Source organism: Silurus aristotelis (assembly GCF_946808225.1).
Source record: "Silurus aristotelis genome assembly, chromosome: 3".
NCBI lineage: Eukaryota > Metazoa > Chordata > Actinopteri > Siluriformes > Siluridae > Silurus > Silurus aristotelis.
The window spans coordinates 9,979,002-10,005,097 of NC_139576.1; the positions used below are offsets into that span (position 1 = coordinate 9,979,002).

At 39.3% G+C, this 26,096-nt stretch overlaps 1 protein-coding gene and 2 long non-coding RNA genes across 10 annotated transcripts; 2 read left to right on the forward strand and 1 right to left on the reverse strand.

The window, feature by feature from the left end:
• The first annotated feature begins 2,219 nt into the window (after positions 1-2,219).
• Positions 2,220-6,316, forward strand: trim13 (tripartite motif containing 13). Of its 8 annotated transcripts, none has more exons than XM_083537093.1 (3): positions 2,947-3,079; positions 3,144-3,491; positions 4,424-6,316. In XM_083537093.1, the coding sequence occupies exon 3, from the start codon at positions 4,430-4,432 to the stop codon at positions 5,642-5,644; it is 1,215 nt and encodes a 404-aa protein (XP_083393219.1). In that variant the 5' UTR covers positions 2,947-3,079; positions 3,144-3,491; positions 4,424-4,429; the 3' UTR covers positions 5,645-6,316. The 8 variants fall into 8 exon arrangements, with proteins under 8 accessions (XP_083393224.1, XP_083393222.1, XP_083393219.1 ...); XM_083537092.1 differs by having other exon boundaries at positions 3,144-3,346; XM_083537094.1 differs by having other exon boundaries at positions 2,947-3,043.
• A 3,098-nt stretch (positions 6,317-9,414) lies between these two features.
• On the reverse strand, positions 9,415-25,424 carry LOC310723776. Its single transcript, XR_014532757.1, has 3 exons — positions 25,212-25,424; positions 17,216-18,011; positions 9,415-10,500 (listed from the first exon to the last, which is right to left on the reverse strand). It is a non-coding gene; the product is annotated as an uncharacterized lncRNA (long non-coding RNA).
• Positions 10,426-14,691, forward strand: LOC310723804. The gene is made up of 2 exons (XR_014532785.1): positions 10,426-10,532; positions 10,739-14,691. It is a non-coding gene; the product is annotated as an uncharacterized lncRNA (long non-coding RNA).
• Positions 25,425-26,096: the final 672 nt, after the last annotated feature.

A 26,096-nucleotide genomic window follows, 5' to 3' on the forward strand; every position in this document is an offset into this window, starting at 1 on the left:
GCCCACTGTAGCCTCAGCTTCCTGTTTTTGAATGAGTGAAGTGAAACTTATGTTGTACAGTAGCTCAAGATATTGAGGTGTTATGTATTCTTAGATGCCCACAGTCTGCCTGTTCTCATCTGAGCTCTCACATCAATAAAGCATGTCCACCTGTAGACCTGCTGATCACTAAATATTTTTTTTTCTTTTTCAATCTGTCTACACTCTACATCAGGGGTCACCAGCATGGTGCCCGTGGGACCACATGAGTAGCCCGTGGGCCTTTTCTAAAAATAGCTGTTTCCTACTTAAATCATTGTTGATAATTATTATGAGAAATCATTACCATGATCAGTGTCTTCACATAGATGAATATCATTAATTATTAATATTAACATATAAGAAAAAGGTAAATTGAGCAAATTTGTTATTTCAGATCAAACTGGAAACTGTGTGTATCGAACTGGTAGCCTTTCACATTAATCGGTACCCAAGAAGTAGCTCTCAGTTTCAAAAAGGTTGGTGACCCCTGATCTACAGACTGTTCTGGGGAAGATCTCAGGAAATCAACCATTTCTAAAAAACTAATCTTACATTATTACAGTTTTTCTCAGTTGCTTTGGAGCGTTTCTCAGATCAGAACTCAAAACTTCTTGTTCAACCTCCACATCATTTAGTCACTTGTGTTCATCATCAGAACATCTCTTGTTGCTGTGATCAAATTGCGAATGCTTTGTTATGTCATTTAATCGATTTTGTACAATCGTCTGCTGTTTTCTATATTATCAGTTGTTTATGTTCATGTTGATCAAAATATATTAAACTGGTTTCACCTGAATGGTCTCAACCCACAGCATCAGTTTATTGTATCAAAGTCATCGAATGCAAAATGGTTGAACCAGTTGTGGTCATCTGTCATCTAAAATTTCTATTGAACTTATTTCTTTGGTAAATGTGTTGAATTGATAAATTGTGCAGATGAATCTTGAATGTCACTAATGAAGGCGAGTGAACGGCAGATAAACCAATGATCAACCAGTTCTCTAAAACAGGTCAAAGGTGAATCTTGTGAACCTTCAATTAAAGAGTGTGTACAGACAGAGCAAAACACAGAATTACAATTTCTGAAAATGGATGAACAACCAAGAAACAAACGAACACATGTATAGTACAGTAAAAGTATGAATCCTGCCCGGTCTCTTGCAATCAATATAAATAAAATATGCAATCAAATAAACGAATTTGTGCTGCTGAAATTCGTTGATGCCAAACAGAAGGAATTCAAATTTTGTGCATTTTCAATCACTATAATCCAAACCGTAGTTTATCAAGGAATCCTGAAACTGTGCAGCATCAACACGGACAACATGCCTGAACATTCTGATGATCTTGTTTGTGAACAATGACAAAGGGACTTTTCATTCTGATGGCAATGAGATGTTAATTACTTACTTTTGAAAGATGAACTAAGGATTTTGAGAAAAGTAAAGGCTAGAAATCCAAATTGTTTTGAGAAATGCATTTACTGGTTTGCAAATATTAAGGATGATTCGAGAAATGCTCCAAAGCAGCTGAGAAAAACTGTAATACCATAGTTTATAGGGTTTTAATTTCTTGCAAGGTTACAGTGATAAATTACACAGAATAACAAAAATACTTGTTTTACAAAGACCAGAGTGTTTATTCTTATCTAGATCATTATATTATATTAGAATAGACCAGACAGACAGACAGACAGACAGACAGATAGATAGATAGATAGATAGATAGATAGATGGATAGATAGATAGATAGATATCTTACACTCCAGTGCTCATGTTAGTTCTCACTCTCCAGTGTTCTGTATTGTTTAAAGACTATAATCACACACTTGATGTCACACAAATAAGGATGGGTTCCCCTTTTGAGTCTGGTTCCTCTCAATGTTTCTTCCTCATAACATCTAAGGGAGTTTTTCCTGGTCACAGTCTCCATAACCGCTCATCAGGGATAAATACACATCATTCACCTTAACTGTTAAATTCTGAAAAGCTGCTTTGAGACAATGTCTGTTGTGAAAAGCGCTATAGAAATCGACAAGACAAGAAAAGACAGGACAGGACAGGACAGGACAGGACAAGACAAGACGGACGGACAGACAGACGCATAGATTAAAGCCAGGGCTGGCATGATGGTCATTTTATCTGAGAAGAATGCACATTGTACTGCACTGTCTATGCTTCAGTGAAATTATTGAGCTTTCGGTGTCCCTGATGAACTCACCCGTGGACTGGACCCTGAACTCGAAGTAGCTCTTGTTCTTGTGGAGAGGGGCGTTGGCGAGACAAACTCCACTCCCACAGATCCGCCTTCCGCTTTTCACCACCACCACATCCGCGCCTGCAGGAGCAACACACACACACACACACACACCCCAGCGCCGAGCTCATACATCAGCACACACTTTCACCGGGTATGTATCTCATCACAGCGTGTTCTACCGTCTCGCGTGTAGTGGATTAGAGACATAAGATCTTACATGCACGGTTTAAACTTCGAGCACGGGATGGCGTCTGGTCTGATATGATTACTGTTCGCCATGATAGTCGGTAAACCGGTCACCGTTCCAACTCATGAGCTGAACGGTGGACATTTCTTTCAAAGCTTTATGATCGGATCCTCCAGCAGCACAACAGCAGCCCATGCAGCACGTAAACACTGCGGCCATGTCGGCTTCAATCTTAGAAACAAAACCGGAAGTGCGATTGAACGCGTCACGGAAGTCTTTTAGGAGAAAAGGTTGGAGGGGGGAGATGTTTGAGAGCACCGACTGTGACCGACCCCTGAGTGTTACATCACAGTTGCTCTGCGGGTCGTCCAATCAGGGGGGGGGCGTGTCGTTCGGCTCGGAGCGCGCGCGAGCTCTCGTCGGCGGCTTGGAGACAGGAGGAAGGAAAAAGGAAACATAAGGAGGTCAGAAAGCACGTGACACGTCGGCTATTGGACGGACAGACGTCGCGCGACGCGCAAGCGCTCCCGACACACAGCGCGATGGCTGGCTGGATGGAGGGATGGATGGATGACTGTATAGATGGATGGAGGGATGGATGGCTGGCTGGCTGTAGGGATGGATGGAGGGATGGGTGGCTGGCTGGATGGAGGGATGGGTGGCTGGCTGGCTGTAGGGATGTATGGAGGGATGGATGGCTCTTTCAGCACCATGATGCAGAAGTTGGAGGAATCAAAATAACCGAGTTGATGATGATGATGATGATGATAGTTATGATGATGAATTAACCACTCGATCTGTTCTATAAGCGCGCAGCAGATGATCTCAAAACCTCGCTCAAAACACGTGTATTGTAAATATCTGATGAGTGAATGGAGGGTGAGTGGAGGGTTATATCTCACTTTGTGAGTTTTATTTTTTATTTTTTTCTTGCATAGCAACAACCCCCCCAGCCAACACCACCCACTCCTCCACCCACACACCCCAAGTAGGAATCCTGTGGGGAAAAGACTTGTACCAGGAGGTGATGCCATTGCACTTACATTATGACTGAAACTATTAGTAAAAGTTTCTCAAAGCTTCTAAATGATGCTGCATCTGTACCTGTTATACATTTGATCATCAGGTGAACTAATGCATGCTTGAACACTCTGGATTTGGTGTCTAGACCTGAAACGGTTAAAGTTTCCTCAGATGGAAAGAGCAGTCGAAGTCTGCACAGCAACAAGCGCCACAATTGCGTCGCGCACTGCAGTAAAAACAGTCGGGTTCAGAGAGTGTGTGTTGTGTGTGTGTGTGTGTGTGTGTGTGTGTGTGTGTGTGTGTGTGTGTGTGTGTGTGTGTGTGTGTGTGTGTGTGTGTGTGTCTGTGTTTTGGTCCAGTTGCTGACGTTTTCCTCCATGCCTGTCATCAGTTGCTACCTTATCGGCAGCACTCTCTCTCTCTCCCCTCTCCCACTCTCTTTCTGTCTCTGAGCATCCTGAAAAAGGAAAATCGTGAGACCAGCAGACATGATGCGGTTCTTGGATATTTCCAGGCGAAGTGTCAGTCAGGGCGCATTAGACTTTGGACCGGATGGAGCCTCGTTCCTGTAGTCATCACACGTAACTACATGCAGGAAAGACTCACTGATCAACCCAATTCACTCGGCGGGAACCTCACTCAGATGTTTCATAGAGAAGTTCATCTCAATCTTATGCACTGAATAGTGTTTTTTCTGTTTTTTTTTTTTTTTTCGTCTCCAACATTCTGCATGGAGAAACATATTTACAGACACAATCTAATCACATGCCATCTTTTTTGTTTGTTTGTTGTTATTGTGGGGGGGTCTGGAGTTCAGAATGCTCAAAAGTGATCTGCAGTAGGTCAGCTAGGTTTCATCTGTGGAATGAAAGTCATGCATGATTGGGATCGATTTGTCGCTGACCCGCTTTTCATGTTGATCTTTCATTCCAGCTCGGGATGGATCTTCTGGAGGAGGACCTGACATGCCCGATATGCTGCTCTCTCTTCGAGGACCCTCGTGTGCTGCCGTGCTCGCACAGTTTTTGCAGAAGGTGCCTGGAGGGCATCCTGGACGACAACCGAAGCCCATTGTGGAGACCTCCGTTCAAATGTCCGACGTGTCGAAAGGAGACCGCGCACAACGGCGTCTCGAGCCTGCAGGTGAACTACTCTTTGCGCAGCATCGTGGAGAAGTTCAACAAGATCCGTGCGAGCCCGAGGATGTCTCAGTGCCGCGCGCACAGCGGGCAGCCCCTGAACATCTTCTGCGCCACCGACCTAAAGCTCATATGCGGCTTTTGTGCCACTACTGGGGAGCACAAAGGGCACAAGTTCTGCGCGCTTGAGGAGGCGTACGAGCGTGAAAAGGTCGCCTTCGACGAGCTGCTTCGCTCCGTGGAGAGCTGGAAAGGCGCCGAGGTGCTCTCGTGCCTGGAGGCGCTCGAGGGGGCGAAGAAGAAAGCGCTGCAGATGGCCTCGCGCGACCTGGACCGGGTGGCGGAGTACTTCGACAAGCTGCTCCGCGCGCTCGAGCACAAGCGCAGCGAGATCCTCTCGGATTTCGAAGCTCTGAAGCTCGCGGTGATGCAGACCTTCGATCCGGAGATCAACCAGCTCCGCTCGTCGCTGGAGGAGCAGCAGCGCGCGCTGCGCCTCGCCGAGTCTTTCCGCGCGCTCACCGAGCCGCTCTCCTTCCTGCAGTGCATGCAGGACTTCCGCGAGAGAGTGCGCGCCGTGCGCGAGACGCCGCTGCCCGCGCGCGCCGACGTGGACGTCGCCGCGCTCGTGCCCAGCTTCGACGTGCACGAGTGGGACCGCGTGCGTCTGGGAGACCTGGACGCGCTGCGCGCTCCGCACGAGGGCGGCGCTCTCCGCTCGCCGGCGTCCCGCGGCGTCCCCGCGCGCCTGTCGCGGATATTGTGGGGCTCCGCCGCGCTGCTGTGCCTGTGCCTGTCCCTGTCCCTGTGCCTCCCTATGGACTGGGTCTCCGCGGGTTTCTCCGCCAAACCGGTGTCCGCGCTCACTCGCGTCTCCGTGCCCGCTCCCGCGGAGATGCTCCGGTGGCTCTCGCGTTGCTGGCGTGAGGTGACGGGAGTGTGCGCGCTCCTCACCGAGCTCTGCAGGAACTGCGTTACCGAGCTCATTGACACCACGTCAGAGTTCATCAGCTGATCTTTTGGGGGGTTTTGTACTCTACCCGGTGGACTTTTCTTATGTGCCGGCTGAGAGGTGACCGGATAACGGATGCTTTTATAACATACCTTTACGCTGAAATACAAAGCCTAAGTATTTCTCCTGCGTTTTTGTGTGCAGTATTTATTTTCTTATGTGCATTATTTTCTTTCACCGCTCAGACAGACAGTCAGCTTGGATAGAATTGCTAGTTATTGCAGTTAACTGAGAAATACGTATGGACGAGGGTTTCAGAGTTGATTAATACTAAAACTGAAGATAATTTTAGCACATTATTTGCTTTGGTCATCGTAAAGCATGAGGATTAGTAAACAGGTTTCCCCACCCCCAAACTTCTTGTAAAGAATTTACAGCAGTACCGATGTTCTCTCACACTCAGTTCCTGGGTTCCCCTCAGCCTCATCCACACCACACACTTCTTCTTTCCTCTAGACCAGATTATTTTTACTTTCCAGGAACATACGGGCTTTTTTATTATTTGTGGTGTATTTTATATACAAAAACAGGGAACTCAAGAATAAATGTTAAAATAGGTCTAATAGAATGTGTCCATCTGTCAATGGCTACGATAGATAGATAGATAGATAGATAGATAGATAGATAGATAGATAGATAGATAGATAGATAGATAGATAGATAGATAGATAGATAGATAGATAGATAGATAGATAGATACTTCTACTATCTAAATGAAGCCATTAACAGATGGAAGATAGATAGATGTTACGCATCTCTCTCTCTCTCTCTCTCTCTCTCTCTCTCTCTCTCTCTCTCTCGCTATTTTTCCATTAAATAGCATCTGTAATGTAAAGCTGTGGTGCGACAGAGGCACATTAGGTCCAGCTTGTTAAACTTTCTTTGCTTTATATATATATATATATATATATATATATGAGAGAGAGAGAGAGAGAGAGAGAGAGAGAGAGAGAGAGAGAGAGAGAGAGAGGGGGGGGGGGGGGGGGGGGGGAGGATATGCGCAACATCTATCGTTCATTCATCTGTCAATGGCTTCATTAATTTAATAAATAATATCTATCTATCTATCTATCTATCTATCTATCTATCTATCTATCTATCTATCTATCTATCTATCTATCTATCTATCTATCGCCATTGACAGATAATCACATTATATTAGACCTATTTTTCAGTTGAAATAAAGATCTAGGATGTAAGGATGCAATAGAGAATCACATTAAGACCATGTTGTTATACTTTATGGGGAGTATCACTTCTGTAGAAAAAAATGCAATACTAATAAAAAGAAAGTGCAATAATAACTGCGGATTATAACTTATGATCTATTATATCCTTTCCCAAAATGCTTACGTTGGGGGATGTGGGTGTAATGGGTAAAATAATAGTAGGGGTTTTTTTTTTTTTTTGGCTTTGTGCTATTTCTGCACCAGGGGGTTCATCCAATTTACTTGAAGGTGCTCAAAAAAAACCTGCTGTGTATAGACCTACAAAGAAAATAATAATAATAATAAAAAAAAACCTGGGGGTGATGATGTGGGAGAATCCTCCCATTCTCCATTTCAAGTTAAATCCTCCAGTAAATAAGCCCCGTGACGTCATCGCCCCCACTCGGTCGGTTCAACCAAGTCATGCACACGCAGTATATATTTAGCCGACAGTTGCTAGGCAATTTCTGCATGAAAACTGACATTAGTTGTCCCCCCACCCCAACAGCCTAGTTTATAAAAAATACACGTTATATAACGCTGGATGAATGGAAGACAGAAAGGCAGTGACTGAGCGCGTCACCCAGCTGAGAGAGGGAACCTCCTCCGTGCACGCGCTCTTTACTTATTATTATTACTATTATTATTATTATTATTTATAACAATTGTATTGTTTTTTAAGCGCAATAATAAACCTCTATAATAATAAACCTAAATAGCCATGTACACACTAATGCATTTGCACTGAGATCTGACTGTGCATCGTAAAGAGTTCACACTTCATGCTCAATTCGTTTTGGATTGTTTCCAAAAGTCTTCAAATAAATTAGAAAATAGAAATTATGCCTGATGTGCCATATGTTAAACGTTAAATCTGGTGGACGAACACCAGAACTTGATAAAGTCTTTCAGTGCTTATTTCGGTTTAGCTTAAATATATAATAGAATCATAAAATCATATATCATAAAATAGCGGAGATATATATATATATATATATATATATATATATATATATATATATATATATATACACATACATACATATATATATTTATATATATACACATACATACATATATATATATTTATATATATATATATATATATATATATATATATACACATATATACAAAATGATCAGAGACTTGATCAAAGTTATTCAAATAAATTATATATTAATATAACAAGTTTCAGACTTTAATAACACTATGATTGATTACACACTGCACCATGCCGTACAAATCGTTGAAGAAAAATCAACAGCCATATTTTTTTCCCTCCTCAGTACAGAAAGTGTTCGTGTGCATCAAATCTACAATATATAGTATGTATAAAATCTACAATATATAGTATGTATAAAACACGTCTATCCTAATAAAAAAAAAAAAACACCACGCAATTTATTTTAAATAATATAACAAATGTATAATAATAATGATCATTTTGATGCACTAAAAGCAATAATGTAAATATATCTATAATCTTGATTTTCACGTGCAACTCCCCAGACATTTTACTGCACAGCCGACACACAGTAATATAATATCACTCGGGTATATAATATTGGGTCAGAGAGAAATTAATAGTTAATTAATATCATGTGCTGAGAAGGAACAAATCCCACGCAGCCCATGGGCGAGTGCGACCTTTTTTTTATTATCAAATATTCGCTAAATCCGGGGGATATAGAGTCTGTAAAAAAATGTAAACCGCTTATTTGAAATAATTTCAATATATAATGTGTAGTGTATACATTTTTTTTTACACTTTTAATACACTTGAATTGTTCGCATGAACACGAGTCCACGCCCTGTTACAGCAAGATATTTTAAAAGGCTGGAAAGGAAAAAAATAAAGCTAGAATTTAAAACCTATATTTGCTTTGTTATATATTTTGCATCATAGGTGCATGTTTACTATCAGTAATCTAAACAGCTGTATAAAAAGTTCAGTCTGTCTACCGCTGCTTTATTCCACTCAGTGACCGCGGCGCGTTTAAATGTTTTACCCCGTTTCTGTTAGTATAATAACCACGACACAATAATAATAATAATAATAATAATAATAATAGCAAAACACTTTATGTATGTTTGCATTGGTGATGGTGAGAAAATCTTTAACGAAAGTGTTTAACCTAATCGGATATTTATTTTAAATAATTGTAAAATATGTGACCAATAAATATCAGGATAATTATGTTATTGCAGTAATTTATAATAAAAAAAAAACTGATGAAATTGATTGTAAACACAGTATTAAAAAAATAAAACGATAAATTCCCGAAACTATTAAATTGTTCAGAAATTAAAATGCAAATAATTCTCGAAATGAACAGACTAATGAATCAGATTAACACTGCGCGTGTGTATTTATTGTTGTCATAAATCGCGTTGTAAGATTTTCGTGACGAACTGGAAAACTTATTAAACACAACTTTCAGCTGAGTAACCAACACAATCTCCCCCTGAAATACTGTACCGATTTCCTTTTCTCATCTATCTATCTATCTATCTATCTATCTATCTATCTATCTATCTATCTATCTATCTATCTATCTATCTATCTATCTATCTATCTATCTGTGTAATTAAGAAAATCGGGAGCGCATTAATATGCGAGGTGGTAAAACATTCATCACACAACGTATATGAAAATATTTATAAAAAGTTTAGCTTTTATAAATTGGTGCGAAAGGAAGTGCGACAAATTCCGCCAATATTAAAGAGGTATGCGTGTACAAAAAACAACTGTAAATGCGATATAACAGGTTTTTACGAATTTTCTCTAAAAGTCTGAAAACATTCGATCGGTTTATCGGTCCGTTTTTTTTTCCCCTCCGGTTGACAAAGTAATTAAGCCCTTAATTATGTATCTATTATGTAAAACGCGGCCAATAGACATGCAGGAAAAAGCATTTAAACTGTTATTTATATTATAAGTAAATGCAAAAGATTTAAAAACAATACTTCGTGGAAACACCAGAGGTTTTAAGAAAGCTTTTAATGGGATAAATAAAAAATAACATTACATTGAAAAGGAAAAAAAAAAAAAACAAGGAGCCAAGCTTTTAAAAGAAAAATTTTGCAAAGCAAACAAAATCCATCCCATTACTTTCTCTCTCTCTCTTTTTTATTTTACCTTTGATTAGTGATCAGTGCTGAAGAAGCTGATGGGCAGACTGAAGAACTTTAATAGCGGTGAGTCAGCCAAAGTTACACTGTTTAATACACTGTAGTCAGGACAAAGACGTCGTGCCGCTTGGTGACTTCTTGCTTCAGCAGCACGAGCATACTGGAGACATCTGTCATGGTGTAACTCCAATATTTACATGCTGCTAAAGCAAGACAACACACTCTTGCACACGCCCACGCGTGCAGTGTATGTCCGAGGCACTGATGCTGCAGCACAGTACGGCCTGCATCTCTTTATCACCACAAACCATTCTGTGCTGCTACACCACCACCTGAAGTGCATCTCACACACACACACACACACACACACACACACACACACACACACACACACACACACACACACACACACACACACACACACACACACACACACACACACAGCTTGAAAGACGAAGGCTCCCCTGTTCTTGTTCGCTCCTACTTTTTTGCTTCCTCACAGGAATCCAGAACTCCATCTGGAACGCAGGAGAGAAAAATCCTTGAATAAGTACATCAATATTCATCTCTAACACCTGCATGTACATTATGTGTATATTCATTTAGTAGTTCATTTAATATTTCTGTTCAGATTTTGGACAATTTTTAAATACAATTAATGCTTGTGGGAAAAAAAGTATATACACAGTCAGCATGTGCACTATTGTTTCTTTGCAATTATTAGAATAACAGAGCACAAATCTGTATTTTTAACAGCATGTCGATCTGCAGCACTCAGACACCACACTGTACCATATGGAGAATGGCTCAACTCTGCCGAGGACCAGGATAAAAGCATAGCACCATCTTCAACAAACACCCAAGCCTGGCTGATCAACCAGACACAACTTGACCAACAAAAATCTGAAATCCTTTTCCTGTAGACGAATCACTATACCAGCATCGACGCCCTTCCATTGACACCAATCACTTATTTATTACTGATCTTCCTTATCAGTGTAACAGTGTAGCACACCTGATCACCCTCATCCAACATTGTTGCCCTAGCCATGTTCAACACAGCCTAATTAAATTTGCTGGGATAAATACACTTGATACACACAGATACACTTAATCTAAAAGCAACAAGAATCACACAGCTTTGGATTATACCGCATTATAGTATCCAAAGGGTTTTTTTTTGTGTGTTTTGTTTTTTTGCAGTTAAACCCGTGCACGTGCTTCCAAGAAATGTTGCTGGTTGCATGTTTTTCGACTTTCCTTATACTAATATTCATCCCTTTTATTAATAATAAAATACTTCTAATTATTTTGGGTAATTAAAAACAATCGTATTATTCACAATTGTAAGTTGACATCATACACATCAGTTTTTTGTATTTAGTGACCACCCACTCTTAAAAAAGAAAGAAAGGGTTTGCTTGCTTGGCCTGGTGAGCAGTTAATAGTAAATCTGCATCGATATACGACATCTTGCTAATTCCTGCCTGTGCTGCTGTTTAACAAAATGCTGACCTCTGTCAGCATTTCTGTCTCAGTGATTTTTGTACATTATGACTGTAAAATAATCTTCAGCAATGACGAACATGGTCTGCTTATGATACAAACCAAATGAATCATAATATGAGAAAGTGGTGGCTCAGTGGTTGAGCCATTGAGAGGTTTAAATCTCAGCACCAATATGCCACTACTGGGCCCTTAAGAAAGGCCCTTAAACCTCAACTGCTCAGCTATATAAATTAGATCATTGTAAGTTGCTCTGGATAAATGCATATGCAAAATATCATAAATGTAAATAACCACCCAGTATTTAAATCTTAACCACAAGAAATGTGGTTGCATAATACAAGGTAGAGAAGGTAAGCTAGACAAATAGTGTTTCGGATCGTATCAATACACAGGCAAGTTTGAAAAGTTATAAAGTGTGACACTAAATTTCTCCACACAATTACCTGACGGCAGTTCAAAGAAAAATAATAAAATAAAAAGTGTGCACAAACTTCAACTATACAGTCACAGCACAGTGCTTAAATCACATCAGTGAACAAAATCTGTTAACAGCATTACAACAGTATTAAAACCTCAGGATGGAGAAAAAGTACTACAGCAGAAGCCTGATCATGGTGGTGTTTATACTAAAGAAGCATTTAATTAAGTTTCTGGAGTTAATGTTCTCTCTCTCAACCACTCACAATCAACTTTTGCATTCTAAATTCAGTTGTATATTCGGGTTTCCCACTTTTACTATAGAACAACTTCACCCAGAAACATTTCCATAATGAGGGAATTCCAACCGGCTGTGGTTTGAGCTCAAACTCTAGAAACAAACAGCAAATGCACAATAAAATTATAATACAAATATTTTAAAAGCCTGAAATTGTTTAAGCAAAGTAATGCTTCTTTATGGCCCTGTAATCACTTTTTTGTTGTTGTTTTTAAATGTGGTTAGTCGGAAACACTTTCTTTCTTTTAATGTAATTTGTTCATTGCTGCAAAAGAGCAGGGAGTCTTTTTGCAGTGGGGCAGTTCATCATTTCTCACACACACACACACACACACACACACACACACACACACACACACACACACACACACACACACACACACACACACACACACACACACACACACACACACACACACACACACACACACACACACACACACACACACACACACACACAAAAAATCAGAAAATATCAAATTATAGCTATAAATCAAGATATTTTACTATATAGACTAAAGTACAGCAAAATGTATTACAGTAAATACTTTAATAGGTGTTTTATATTCTTGAAGCATTTTTTATTTAGCTTATTATTTTTATTATTGACAGAAAGTACAGCTCAGTTACTGATTTTACTGCTAAACCAAGTAATGCACAAAGTATTTATTTTAAATAAATTGAAAGTAAAATATATGCATGCTTCCTGTTATCAATGCAATCTCTACATCAAAACCTCTCATAACACTGGGTTCACGGTGTCTGAGTTGTGAAGAAATGGAAAAAAAACATGGGTTTGATATAACATTAAAAACACAAGAGGGGAAAAAAGCCTGTATAATAGCATTTTCATTAAACTAATAAAAATTCAGCATGCTTCAATAACAAAATGTTAGACCACCAACAAGCACAAGTGAAGGATCAGTTATTTATAAAAAAAAAAATAAAAATAAAAAAAAACCCACCACCACATATTTCTGCTTATTGGAATTTTGCAAACATGATCCATGGACATAAATGGAACTTTGTTTTATATTACACCTAAAACAAATCCACTGCATTTCACTTTATACACAATCATATTGTGCATGCAATATTTGCTCCTTCAGTAATGCTTTGGTCTGTCAGGTGCTGTTATTTTAAAACACACACCATGTAGTAATATGCACACAATCATTACAGGTATGCTATATTGTTACCTAATAGCCATTTTTCTTATTTTGCTTAAATATAATGACTTGACAAATTTTGTAGTAAACGCATTAGTGTGTACATTATTAGTGTGTGGATAAAATTACATTCGGTGTATTTGGAAAAGGTAGAAAGAATCTGAAAGGCCAAAGCAATGCTAAAAGTGCAATTATAATAAATATATATTTAAAAAATTGCTAAGAAAAAATAGAATTAAACATTACAAGATAAAGGATAATTTTATTTTCCCGACTGACTTAATTATTTAAACTCCCTCAATTTGTGTTAAGCTAAAAGCCAAATGACCTATGGTTCAAAGGGCATCACCCAGAACTTCCCTCCTGTCAGCACCCTATGACTAAAGCAAGCAAACACACACACCCCTCTCAATACTTAGTACACATCAGTTGTACTGTCAAGCCTGTAAGTATTCCGCACTTCCAAGTCACTCAGCTCACCAAGCAGCACATTTTCCAACCAAATGTTAAAACAAAATGTAATAAATAAAGTGATTCAAAATAAATCATACCAATGATCTAATCCTTTACATTTATTTCATATACATGTGTATATGCATACATGACAATGTCTTGTACACTGACCATTTATGCAGTGAGACAACAAACCTTTAGTCAAATATTTACCCTTAATAAAAGTAGAGGCAAGATCGACAGTAAGACAGCCAAGCACACCTGCGAGCACCCATGCATTTGAGAATAGCCAGACACCCAGACACACACACACACTAACCTCACTTTCTCTAATTGTCTCTAACCCTTGCACACAGCACCACTGAAGATCTAACCCAAAAAATCAAACTGCTTTTCTCACCAAACATACAGAGCACACGCAACTCACAGGAACACTGGTACACGCGTGTCCTGTGCAGCTTCCTCTTAGAGGTGCTGAAACTGTGTAGTGTAAACCATTTAAGCAAAAGCCTTAGTGAACTATAAAATAACACCAATTAGGCATTGCAGAATACCCCAATCTTTACATAATTCACCTCTCTCCATTTCATAGCATGCAAATTACTTAGCATGATATTGCTGCTCTGTGAACCGAACAAAGTGGACCAAACATCCCTGGGGCTGGAATGGAATTGGCGAAGCCGACAATGGTGAATATTAGGCCTGTGTGCTATTTTGAAACCACTCAACAATCACCTAAACGGTCATTTCCACCTCCACATCGAGAATCTGTTTCAAAACCCTGACTGACCAAAGTGAAAGAGGAACACATGGTCCTGTTCTTACTTCGAATAAAATAAATAAATGCACCGCCACAAATATGACCGAATACCAAAAAAAAAGAAGCAATAAATCTTTTAAAACAATCCCGTGCTTCTTATTGTTTCTCACCAAATAGATGGATAAATAGACAGATAGATATCCGTGCCCACAATTAAACTCATGTGTGCACCAGTTTCCCAGATAGAATGCTGTAAATTTTTATAAAATGCTTTATTGCAAAAATTTATAATTAGAAACAAATAAATTCACCATTTATTTTATTTCTCAATTACTTTGTTATTGTTATCTATTCATTTGTAATTATGCAAAAACAGAACTAAATAAAAAAAAAAATTTCCACTTATTTACCCGACACATGCACTCTGGGTGTAAACTAATGATCAGGGAGCATTTAGTAGAAATTCAACTCAATAAATTGCAGATAAACTGAGGCATGAATAAGGGTTTAAGAAAATATCTTAAACAAATTATACTGCACTCAGTCAGAAAAGACAGAAAGCAAGATCTCAGAAACTACATAGTGTAAACTGCACAGCAGGACAAGTCAATAATATTCGAGGCATATGTTCGATCCAATTTTGGTACCTTAGGAAACATGATAAAAAAAAATTTTAAACAAATCTGGGAATACAGTTATTTAAATGCACCCTACAGAACACTGGTCACAGCTCTCGATTTTCATTTATAAAATCATATGCATCTAATTTGTACTAAAAGTTATAAGCAAAAAAAAAAAGAAAAAAAAAATGAGTTTGCTGCATTTGGGCCAAAACTTCAGGTTCAAACAGAAATGGGTAATAACCTAATGTCGTATTACAGACATGTAGATATAACATTGCTGTGTTGCTGAGTGAGAGGGGAAAAAGGGTGTGTGTGTGTGTGTGTGTGTGTGTGTGTGTGTGTGTGTGTGTGTGTGTGTGTGTGTGTGTTTGCTTGCTGATTAAAAGGTAATGTGCAAAAGAAAGAGCTGGTTGTGGTTCACTTGAGGGGGTTTCCCTACGGTCCCAAATAACACACAAGAGGAAGCCCTGACTCTGCCAGCAAATAAAATGCTAAAATAAAATTAGTTTAAAACTCTTGCAATGAAACACAAACACATCCCTGAACATGTTGTCTAATGTGTAATAGCTTACACACACTTACTTGCTGGTGATGTGTAAGCAATAAAGCAGTTGGGTGCATAAGCCATACAACACCAGTGTTCTAGAGATGAAGAGAAAGAGGGAAACAAATCCCCTCCAAACTCTTGGCTCGTGATGCTGAAACAAACACGGCACCGTTAGAAATTAGTTTGAACGTAAAAGTAACACCTCGGCTTTAACTGGACTGCTGGAGGGAATCAATTTGTGACGTCTAAAACAGGTTCGGTCCATTTCTCTACACGTCAACTGCTCGGTCCTGGTGCATCCTGTTGTCACATACTGAAGTGAAGTGGGAAAAGGGAGCCAAATCCTGAGAGGAAACTCGAAATATTTTCTAACTCCAGTTCCTTCGGTGAGAAATACAAAGCACCAAGTGTACTTCATCTAAACCTCTGCTGCATCCTAATGACAAATGCATTTTAGGAAAATGATCCTAACCTAATAAAGCGCACGCTATTATCCGAGATTAATCAATTGACATAGTCTCAGTTTTCTCTTGTTTTTTTCTTTGCTATGAAGGGAAACCTAAGATGGACAGTTATATCACTTACGAGGTCAAAGTGTCATGGTAATGACCTTTCAGCATGTGACTTCAGCTTCCCAAGAGCCAAGCGATCCAATCCACCATAGTTAAGCATAAAGCAGTCTATAAGGCAAGTGTATTATTATTTTCAGACAAACAAAATTAAATTATAACAAAATAATAATAATGGAAACTTTGGGCCTGAGGCGATATGATGGGTTGGCAGGACAGGGATAATTTCATCATCATCATCATCTCAGTCTAAATAACTCTACATCCAACAGAAGTCGTTACACTGTAATGCTCATCTTAGATTAGATTTTTGGTGGAACTCCTAGATGGGATCAGATTCTGACCTGTCTCATGAAGGATTTTTTTTTAATCTGTAATGAAGCTGATAAAACTGACTGAATGATCTGACCCTGATGGTGCAACCTTTAAGCTGAAGCAGATCCGGCCCATTCCAAGACCCATTCAGCACCACGATCTTTCACAAAACTCCTACACATCACAAGGGCGATCTGAGATGGTAATCATCCATTCATTCCCTACAAGCAAAGGAACTGCACTTGCAACCAGTGCAATTATAGAACCAGTTTACTTACAGTTTCAGGAGAGATGTCAGGTAGTGGAACAGGCTTTAAAAATGTTGCATATTGACATTGCTAATCCAAGATAACTGCCTGCCTGTATTATTATTATTATTAACTATACACACACATATGTATGTATATAAATATTAATGTGTATATAGGCAGTTATCTTTGATTAGACTCGTAAAAAAAACAATAATAAAAAAAATATATATATTTGATTAAAGTACTGGTAATCCAGTACATACAATCCACAAGGTTTCTATAGTTGAAATAATATAAAAAAGGGATATAAATCCTTTTTCACCGGTTTAGTCGAAAAAGTTGTCATTTTTCCTTTGTAAATTATGTGAAAGGAGCTGATTTCTTCTGGTAATCGGTTGGGAGAGAGTGTTGGACAGAGATCCCCGGTGGTGTTTTCTGGGTGCTGATAGGCTGCGGCGGCGCCTCCGCTTCTCCAATAGCGCTCAAACGGGCGCGTTCAAAAAATGCCAAAAAAAAAAAAAATACAAACCGACACCGACAAACGGTCGTAACAGCTTTTCCTCGTCGCGCGAGCTCATTCTCTCCCTAAAAAACCCGCCATTTTTATAAAAAAAAATTTTTTTAAGATTTTTTTTTTTCCCCCCAGTAAGAAACTGTTTCACCACCGGCTCTCATTCGTGGGCACGATTTAGCGTCGCTAGCTCACCGAATCCCTCTCGTCTCTCCACTTCAGCTGACGTTACTTTGCCTTCGCCCCTCCGAACTTGCTTCTTTATATATTTTGTTGTCCTCTCCACCGTGACTCCTCGTTAACAAGCCCGTGCAAATTGTAATGAATTTTATAGATTTTTTCCCGATTTTTTTCTATGTCTCAAAATGTAAAACAACTGACGTTTAAATCCGTATTCGGGAGGGGAGAAAAAAAAAATAAAAAATAATAAAGCCCTCAAAGCCGCACCGCAGCAGCTGTTCCTCCCACCGCCGCTGCTCAGTCGAAAATGGCGCCGAAAGCTCCACTCTTCATTCAAATTTGCCGGAGCCACGCCCCTGCCGCGTCGCGGCGTGACGTCGTGGAAAGCGCGCCGTTTGATTTGTTGAATGCGATGCATCCTCGAAACCTTCGTTATAGCAACCCAGAGAGAAATAGAGAGAGATAGAGAGAGAGAGAGAGAGAGAGAGAGAGAGAGAGAGAGAGAGAGAGAGAGAGAGAGAAAGAAAGAATAAATAAATAAATAAATAAATAAATAAATAAATAAATAAATAAATAAATATGATCCGGTACAAGATCCATACTGAGATTAATTAATTAATGGCGTGCACTCTCTTTGTGTCTTGGGATTATTAGTGTGACAAATATAATGTATAGCAGACCAATCAGGGCTGAATTCTTAAGGTACTTTGAGAAATAAATATCTCAGTATGTTAGAAAAGGGAGAAGAAGAGTGATGGAGGTTCCTGAGATGCTGAAGAAAGTGGACGAAATCTGCGGCGGCCGTGACAACAGCCGCTGACGCGCTCGCCCGATCAGCACCGCGCGACCTGATTGGATGGGCACGGAGGCAAGCCCCGCCCCCTTTCTCTTTACTGCCCCCACTGTGGCGCGCCAATAGTGCCGACATTGGCCAACGTTAATTATTGCTTAGAGATCATTAAAAGTGACTGGTCCCCACGATGATGAGACATTGGTGTAATATTTATATATATATATATATATATATATATATATATATATATATATATATATATATATATATATATATATATATATATATATATATATATATACAGCCACCAGACTATATGTATAATTAAACTCAATATACATGTAATTTCACAACACAAGTGAAGTCAATGTTGTGTAGGAAGCACTGTAGATGTCAAGTATTTTCCAGAGAAAGTAGATAACAGAAGCTTCAGAAGTGGCTAGAGGTCTCCTGATGATGCCACAGACTGATCTAAATAGACCGAAGAGAGTCGAGAGCGACAGGATTTCATGATTGCACCCACGAAGCACAAAACTACACTCAAGCATTCTCACATCTCATTTCACTTTGAATAACACTACTGTATAAGCTCCTGTCTTTCAGCGTCTCGTTGTCTCTTTTGTTGTTGTGGTCCTTTGTTGACATGTGTGCCATTGTATCCCTCATAGTCTCTTTGTTTTTTCGTAACCACTGTTCAGGTTTACAGTTCTTGCTTAAACAGTTTTGGTTGTTTGTTTACACTGTACATAATAAATATGCACCTTCATCCCTTATCTCTAAACAACAACTTACCCTACATGGATGCACCAGAGTTTTCCACTATCCAAGAAGCCTCCTAGAGAAGAACTGACCTGATGTGGTAGCAATAGAGCAGAGAAGATTGGAGTCAAAGCTACTCAGGAATGGCTCCGTCAGGTGCACCTCAGGAAATTGAAGGTTTCTAACTTAGGCATCGCCAATGCTACACGTTCGATTTGCTTCTTCTTCCTTGCCCCACATCTAAAGTCACTGCTTTTTCTTCTAAGAATGTCAATTTTCTGGTTCTGATTCTACTTAGGATGTCATTCTGCTTCCTTACTCTGCTGGGGACATCGCTCTGCCTCCTTGTTCCCCTGAGGACATCAAGCTGCTTTTTTACTCTATGAAGGCTATCCCCGCACCCCTTTGCCCTGTGATTTATGGTTTAAGACCTCACCATAAGCATCACCTAATTTTTCATTATGCCATCCAGCTAAACATCTGACTTTGCTCTGCCTTCCAACTTCACTGAGGACTACCCTACTCCTGTTTTATGGTGCACCTGTAGGACATTGCTTTGTGAAGAACCTCGCCCCCAGCTTCACTTTGGACTTCGAACCTGCCGCTGACTTAATTGTGGCCATCATTATGCTTTTGTGCTTTGCCTTGGGCATCGCTCCACCCCTTAGTTATACAGAAGAGATTGCTCCATCTCATTGCCTGTGGAGGACTTATCACATCCTGCTGGCAGCGCTAAGACATGGCTCTCTAGGAAACTAAGCCATCTTGGATGACTGTCCAGAAATCATGGCTGCACAAAAAGATACACAAAACTACATTACTCCTCAGCCCTAGCTTGTGATAAGCAATCTTACCTGTGTCTCATTTCACTTTAGTTAGTAATACTATACAGGTTCCTGTTTTCCCTTATCAATTGTCAAGCTTTTGTTGTCGTATACTTTTGTTGTCGTGTGTACCACCATATCGCTCATAGTCTTTGCTTGTTCATATTTATATGTACAGTTCATATTTATGGTCCTCATTTACATTTATGGCATTTAGCAGATGTCTTTGTCCAGAGCGACATACAAAAGTGTTTTGAGTCTCTATCAGTGAATAAATCTACACTTGTATGCTAGATAACAAACTTGAGATAAATCAGCCTACAACTCAATTATTTTCACAATGTTTTTGTTTGTTTTAGACTTTAAATAATAAATATCTGCACTTGCATCTACCTTCATCTCAAATCCCCGACATAAACAGGGCATAATATTTTCTTCAATAGGGTCAAAGATGTCACCAAATCTGATGATAAATGCAACACTTGGCAACACTGGTTGACACGATATATCTACCTGATTTCTTACGTGTTCACTGCACACTGTTTCCTATAGTGAAAAGAGCTAATGATCATCACTAACGAATCCCACACCCAATAACTCTTAAAATGTGCAAATTAATGTTTAGCTGTTTAAGCTGATATTTAATGTACAGGACACAGTGCGTGATGGTTTGTTATTTGTGGCATTGGACAACAACAGTGGGTAAGAAAAATGCCTCTGTGTTTACAGATAAACAAGATCAGGAAGTGCGGTCTAGAAAGCAGCATTAGTTTTAGTCTTTTTTTGGCATAAACAAACATTCCAAATAAAACTAAACTTTTTCGCAATATCCTTATATAATGCACAGAGCCCCTTCTGATATGTTTCTGAATTTTTCACTATCTACTCCACAAAATTCAGTGTAGGCCTGTGTTTTGAAACTGGAGCTGAACCACACCTCTGCTATCCAGATAGAAACACTAAATGTAATAAGTGGCTTCAGGCCATTTTTGCTTTGTTTGTGTTTGTGCAAGTGTATGTGTGACTTTGTGTATATATATAGAGAGAGAGAGAGAGAGTGTGTGTGTGTGTGTGTGTTTGTGTGTGTGTGTGTGTGTGTGTGTGTGTGTGTGTGTGTGTGTGTGTGTGTGTGTGTGTGTGTGTGTGTGTGTGTGCAAGCCTGCATGCACATACGTGCAAGCATTGGCTCTATTTCCAAACAATTATGGTTTATTTCCTGGATCACAAAACAGTTATAAATGCTTCTTTTAGGGACAACAGAAAAAAGTTAGTGTCTAAACATTTAAAATATTAGTTATATAGATTTCTATATAACTTTTTTGCATCATTATTATTGATATTGTGCTTAGATTGTGGGCAAAAGGTCTTCTTTTAAGTACAAGAGTGGACTGTGGTCTTGAAATTGTGTATGATATGGTATACACAGTACCACTCAAAATATTAGATAGATAGATTTTTTCTATAGTTTTATTATTTTTAACATTGTACATTAATACTGAAGACATCTAAACTATAATAGAACATATGCAGAATTGTGTAGTAAACAAAAAAGTGTTAACCCAGAATGTTTTATATTTTAGATTGTCCAAGGTAGCCATCTTCAGCTTTGATGACAGGCAAACACATAGCATTCTCTCATCAGTTTCACAAGGTAGTCACCTGGAATGGTCCTTGCATTGTCATGAGTTTATTTACTACATTTCTTGCCTTCTTCTGTGCTTTAGACCATCAGTTGTCATGTGCAGAGGGTGATTACAGGGTGATTACAGAGTCAATAGACCTAGCAATACTATTACAACTACTGTACTAATATATATTATGGCAAGAAACATTCTGAAAAGCAGAAGAAAATATAGTCTATCATTATTTTTAGGAATGAAGGTCGGTCAGTTAAAAAAATCGCAAGAATTTTGTATTTATCCGCAAGTGCGGTCTCCAAAATCCTCAAAGGAAGACCAAGAGTTACCTCTGCTGCAGAGGATAAGGTTATTAACATTACCAGCCTCAGAAACTGCAAATTTAGTTCAAGACATATTTCAACATCCACTGTTTAGAGAGGTCAAGCCTTCATGGTCAAATTGCGGCAAAGAAAGCATTACTTCAGAAGAACAACGAGCAGAAGAGACTTGCCTAGGCTAAGAAACAAAAGGACTGGTCATTAGATCAGTGAAAACAAATAACTCTAACATAATCTAGAGGTGTGTTTGATGTAATTTTCCTCTTGAAAATTTTTTTTTGGAAAACTGCCCTTTGGTCTGATAAGTCCAAATGTTAGATTTTTTGTTCTAACCACAGTGTCTTTGTTAGGTGTACAGAGGGTGAACAGACAATTCATGAATGTGTGGTTCCCACTGTGAGGCACGGAGGAGCAGGTGTGAGTTGTTGGCATTGTTGGTGAATTAGTCAAAATCGAGGGCATACTCAATCAGCATGGCTACCACAGCATTTTGCAGCAACGTGACATCCCATCGGACATGGGATCCCACTTAGCGGGACCCTCATTTGTTTTCAAGAGGGAAATTACATCAAACACACCTATAGATTATGTTAGAGTTATTTGTTTAAGAATGAGTGCTGCACCTGATGACCTGGCCTTCATGATCACCTGATCTTTATCCAGTTGAGATGCTTGGGGATGAGTTGGACTGCAGAGTAAAGGAAAAGCTGACAAAAAGCACTGAAACACCTCTGGGAACTCCTCAAGAGAGAATACCAAGAGTGTATAAAGCTGTCATCAAAGCAAAAGGTAGTTATTGTGGACAATAGAAAATGTAAAACATATTCTGGGTTCATTATTAATTAACACGTTTTTTTGTTTACTATATAATTCCATATGGTTTTTTTTTGCACTCTGGATGTCCTTGTTTTGAATAATAAAGTACGTATCAAGTTCAGTCACCTGCATGACCGTTAAGATCAAAAATACATTCTTAGACCAATTTCTTAATGTCAGCAATGCTGTATGCTTTAAGTGGGAATTTACATTTTTATATTATAATGGAAAATATACTGATTAAGTAGGATGTCAATTTTCAAAACCAATGCAGCTTCTGTGTTGTATTTCACAAAAAAGGAATGCACAGTTAAATACAGAAATGTGGATTGCTTTTAATGGAAGATCATATTCACTTCTGACAGGCAACCAGCATTTAATTCTTAAAAGACAACCCCATATTGATTTTTTCCCAAAGTGATGTAATAGCAATGCAGTGAAGGTTTTGTTTTTCACTGTGGCATGTTAGCCACAAATCAAAAGCAATGTGTATTGTATTTCATGATTTCCCAAGTATGACTGCTGCCATGTATTCTTTTTCTCCATATTCACTCATCAAACACTATACAAATACTGGGTAGGGCTCTACTTTTAAAACAGCTTTAATTCTTCATGGCATGGATTCCACAAGATGCTGGAAACATTCCTCTGAGATTTGGACCCATTGACCTGATGGCATTATGCAATTCCTGCTGACTTTTTAGGTCCACGTTTATGCTGGATGTCGCTGTTTGAAGTTGGCAAACTGTGCCCATAAAGGAATGCACATGGTCAGCAACATTAGTCAAATAGATTGTGGTATTCGAGCGATTATTGATTGGTATTAAGAAGCCCATAGCATGCCAAGAAAGCATTCTCCAAGCCAATTACACCACCCCCACCAGCTTAGACTGTTAACACAAGGTTAGTTTGGTCCATGAATTCATGCTGTTGACCATATCTTAACCCTAACATCTATGTCCTTCAACAGAAATCAAGATTCATTAGAAAAGACTTGGTTTTTCCAACAGTTTTTCCAGCTGTGAAGTTTTGGTGAGCTTCTATACACCTTTTTGACACCATGCTTTCTAAGTTACAAACATGGAACTTGATATGGACTGTAGATTTTGGTTATCTAAGTTAATGTAGTCTTTCTGTCAGCTTAAACCAGTCTACCCATTCTCTTTTGACATCAACGAGGCAATACAAGCCAAAGCTGCTGTCCTGTATTTGCCCTTTTATTGCGTTGCACTGCTGCCACACGATTGGATGATAATTATTACATGAATTATAGTGTACAGGTTTACATAATAATGTATGTCTGTGTGCATCAGCAACACAAAAAGCAAACTTTTTTTTAGTTTAGATGCATTTGTTATTAATGAAGTCAGATGTCAAAAAATGTCTCGTATTCCTATGCTTGTAAGGCCATTTGGTTCCCACTGATTTTTGTGGTTAAATCAGAAAAAACAACAACAAGTGTATAGCTTTAAAAATGTCAGATGAGCGTTATATCGCACTGAAGCTGGGTTTCGGTGCAGGTCGACGGTGAGTAAACGAGTAAACAGGGGCCGCCGCCGGCGCGCGCGCGCTCCACAGACATGCACAGACAAGCGCGCGTCCTCACGGCCGTCCCGCCTCTCGACGGAGGCAGACACTGGAGGTGACGTCACCCTTTTTCCAAATATAGCGCGTTGCTGGCGCCACAGACCCCGCCCACCGGCGCAAGCCCACGCCTTTATTGGTGCGTCGCCATTGTCAATCGTCAATCACGTGGATAGACGAGGCCGCTGTTCTTGTAAACAGGGTGCCTACTTTCTACAGGCGCTCCAGCACGCAGTCTACACGCACCGTGGAGCTTTTGTTCAGCAAAACACTACAGCACATATTATAGTTCGACTACATGTTATTTCACTCCAAAATACTCCAAAAAACCCCAAAACGATTTGACTACAATTTACACAATTATGAAAGCCCAGATCTTCCTAAAATCAAGTTTCTGAAAGCCAACACTCAAATTCCTTTGTCAGACTTGGAACACATATCAGCTTCAATCCGTTTGGTTTTTGACATTATTTAACAGAAGATGCTAGATCTTTTTTTTTTTTTTTTTTTAATCATGATCCTAAACATCATCCCAATTTGTTTCTAATTGTCTTCATCAAAACAGCCCACATTCAACATAAATCTTCATCTAATTTAGATTAATTTTGACTAATTCAGATCCTCAGAAGTTGTAGAAATTCTTCCATGCTATGAACATTGATTCGTTACTCTATAGAGCAACCAATGTTTTATCAAAACCATCTCAGGAAGTCCAGATGGAGTTTTCCGCCTTAACTCTCAACCTGCTCCACTTCCAGCATGTCTCTCTCTCTCTCTGTGTGTCCCAGAACAACTCTATTAATTCGAGTGTACGATAATTCATTCATATTCATCATTCCAATAGACATTATGTATCTTCAAAAAAAGTTGATAGGCTCATGATAGTCATCTTACCCTGTGCTGAGAAACTCCAGTGTACAAAGTAATTCCTTGGTATGAGAAATAAAGTATGAAGTCCAATCAACAATGTGACCGCGCACATCTGGCAAAATCGAAATTCTCAGTACATTGATCATTTCTGATCTCGAAGGCTATCTGTGAGTTTATTTATTTGCCGTTTCACCGGGCATTGAGGAAGTTCTTTTGTTCCAGTATTTATACACAGCGTCAAAGTTGCACGCTCAGGAGGCGGAGCGGCGCTCAGGGAAAGGAAGGACGGAAAAAAGAGACCAAGCGCACCCGACCTCCAGACACGGATAAACCCTGTTCACCTTGTCAAACCAAAGAAGTGCAATATAGATCTTGTCACATGACACACCCTTTTGTGGGCTTGAGGTGCAATGCATCTTTTTTCTTTCTTATTTTTTTTCCCATTCTATAGCAAACTATTGGCGCAGAGCATTGGCGCACAGCGCGCGCGCTGAGCTTTTGCGTTTGTCTATGGCATAAAAAAAAGAAATGGAATGCATCTGCATACACAGGCGTGCACTAAACAGTGTGTGAGGATGTGTGAATGCTACACAAGCCATACAGCATGCATTATTTAGTTAAAATACTACATAGGCCTATCCCATGTTATGGAAACGTCTCACGGAGAAACCCGATTATCCGTGTAAAAATGCGTGGAGACTTGTGTAACTCCGTGTTCCGTGTGCGACACCGTGTTTATTGTGATACACGTTATTGTGTCCGTCGACTGCTGCTTTCTTTCGATCACAATCAAGTAATGATGTTGCTGTAGAGTTGCATCACTGCCTGGTTTTGAAATGTTGTGACCTGATAAGACTATTTATCTCTTATTTTTATATTTCCTACTGCATAAAATGTTTATTATAGCAT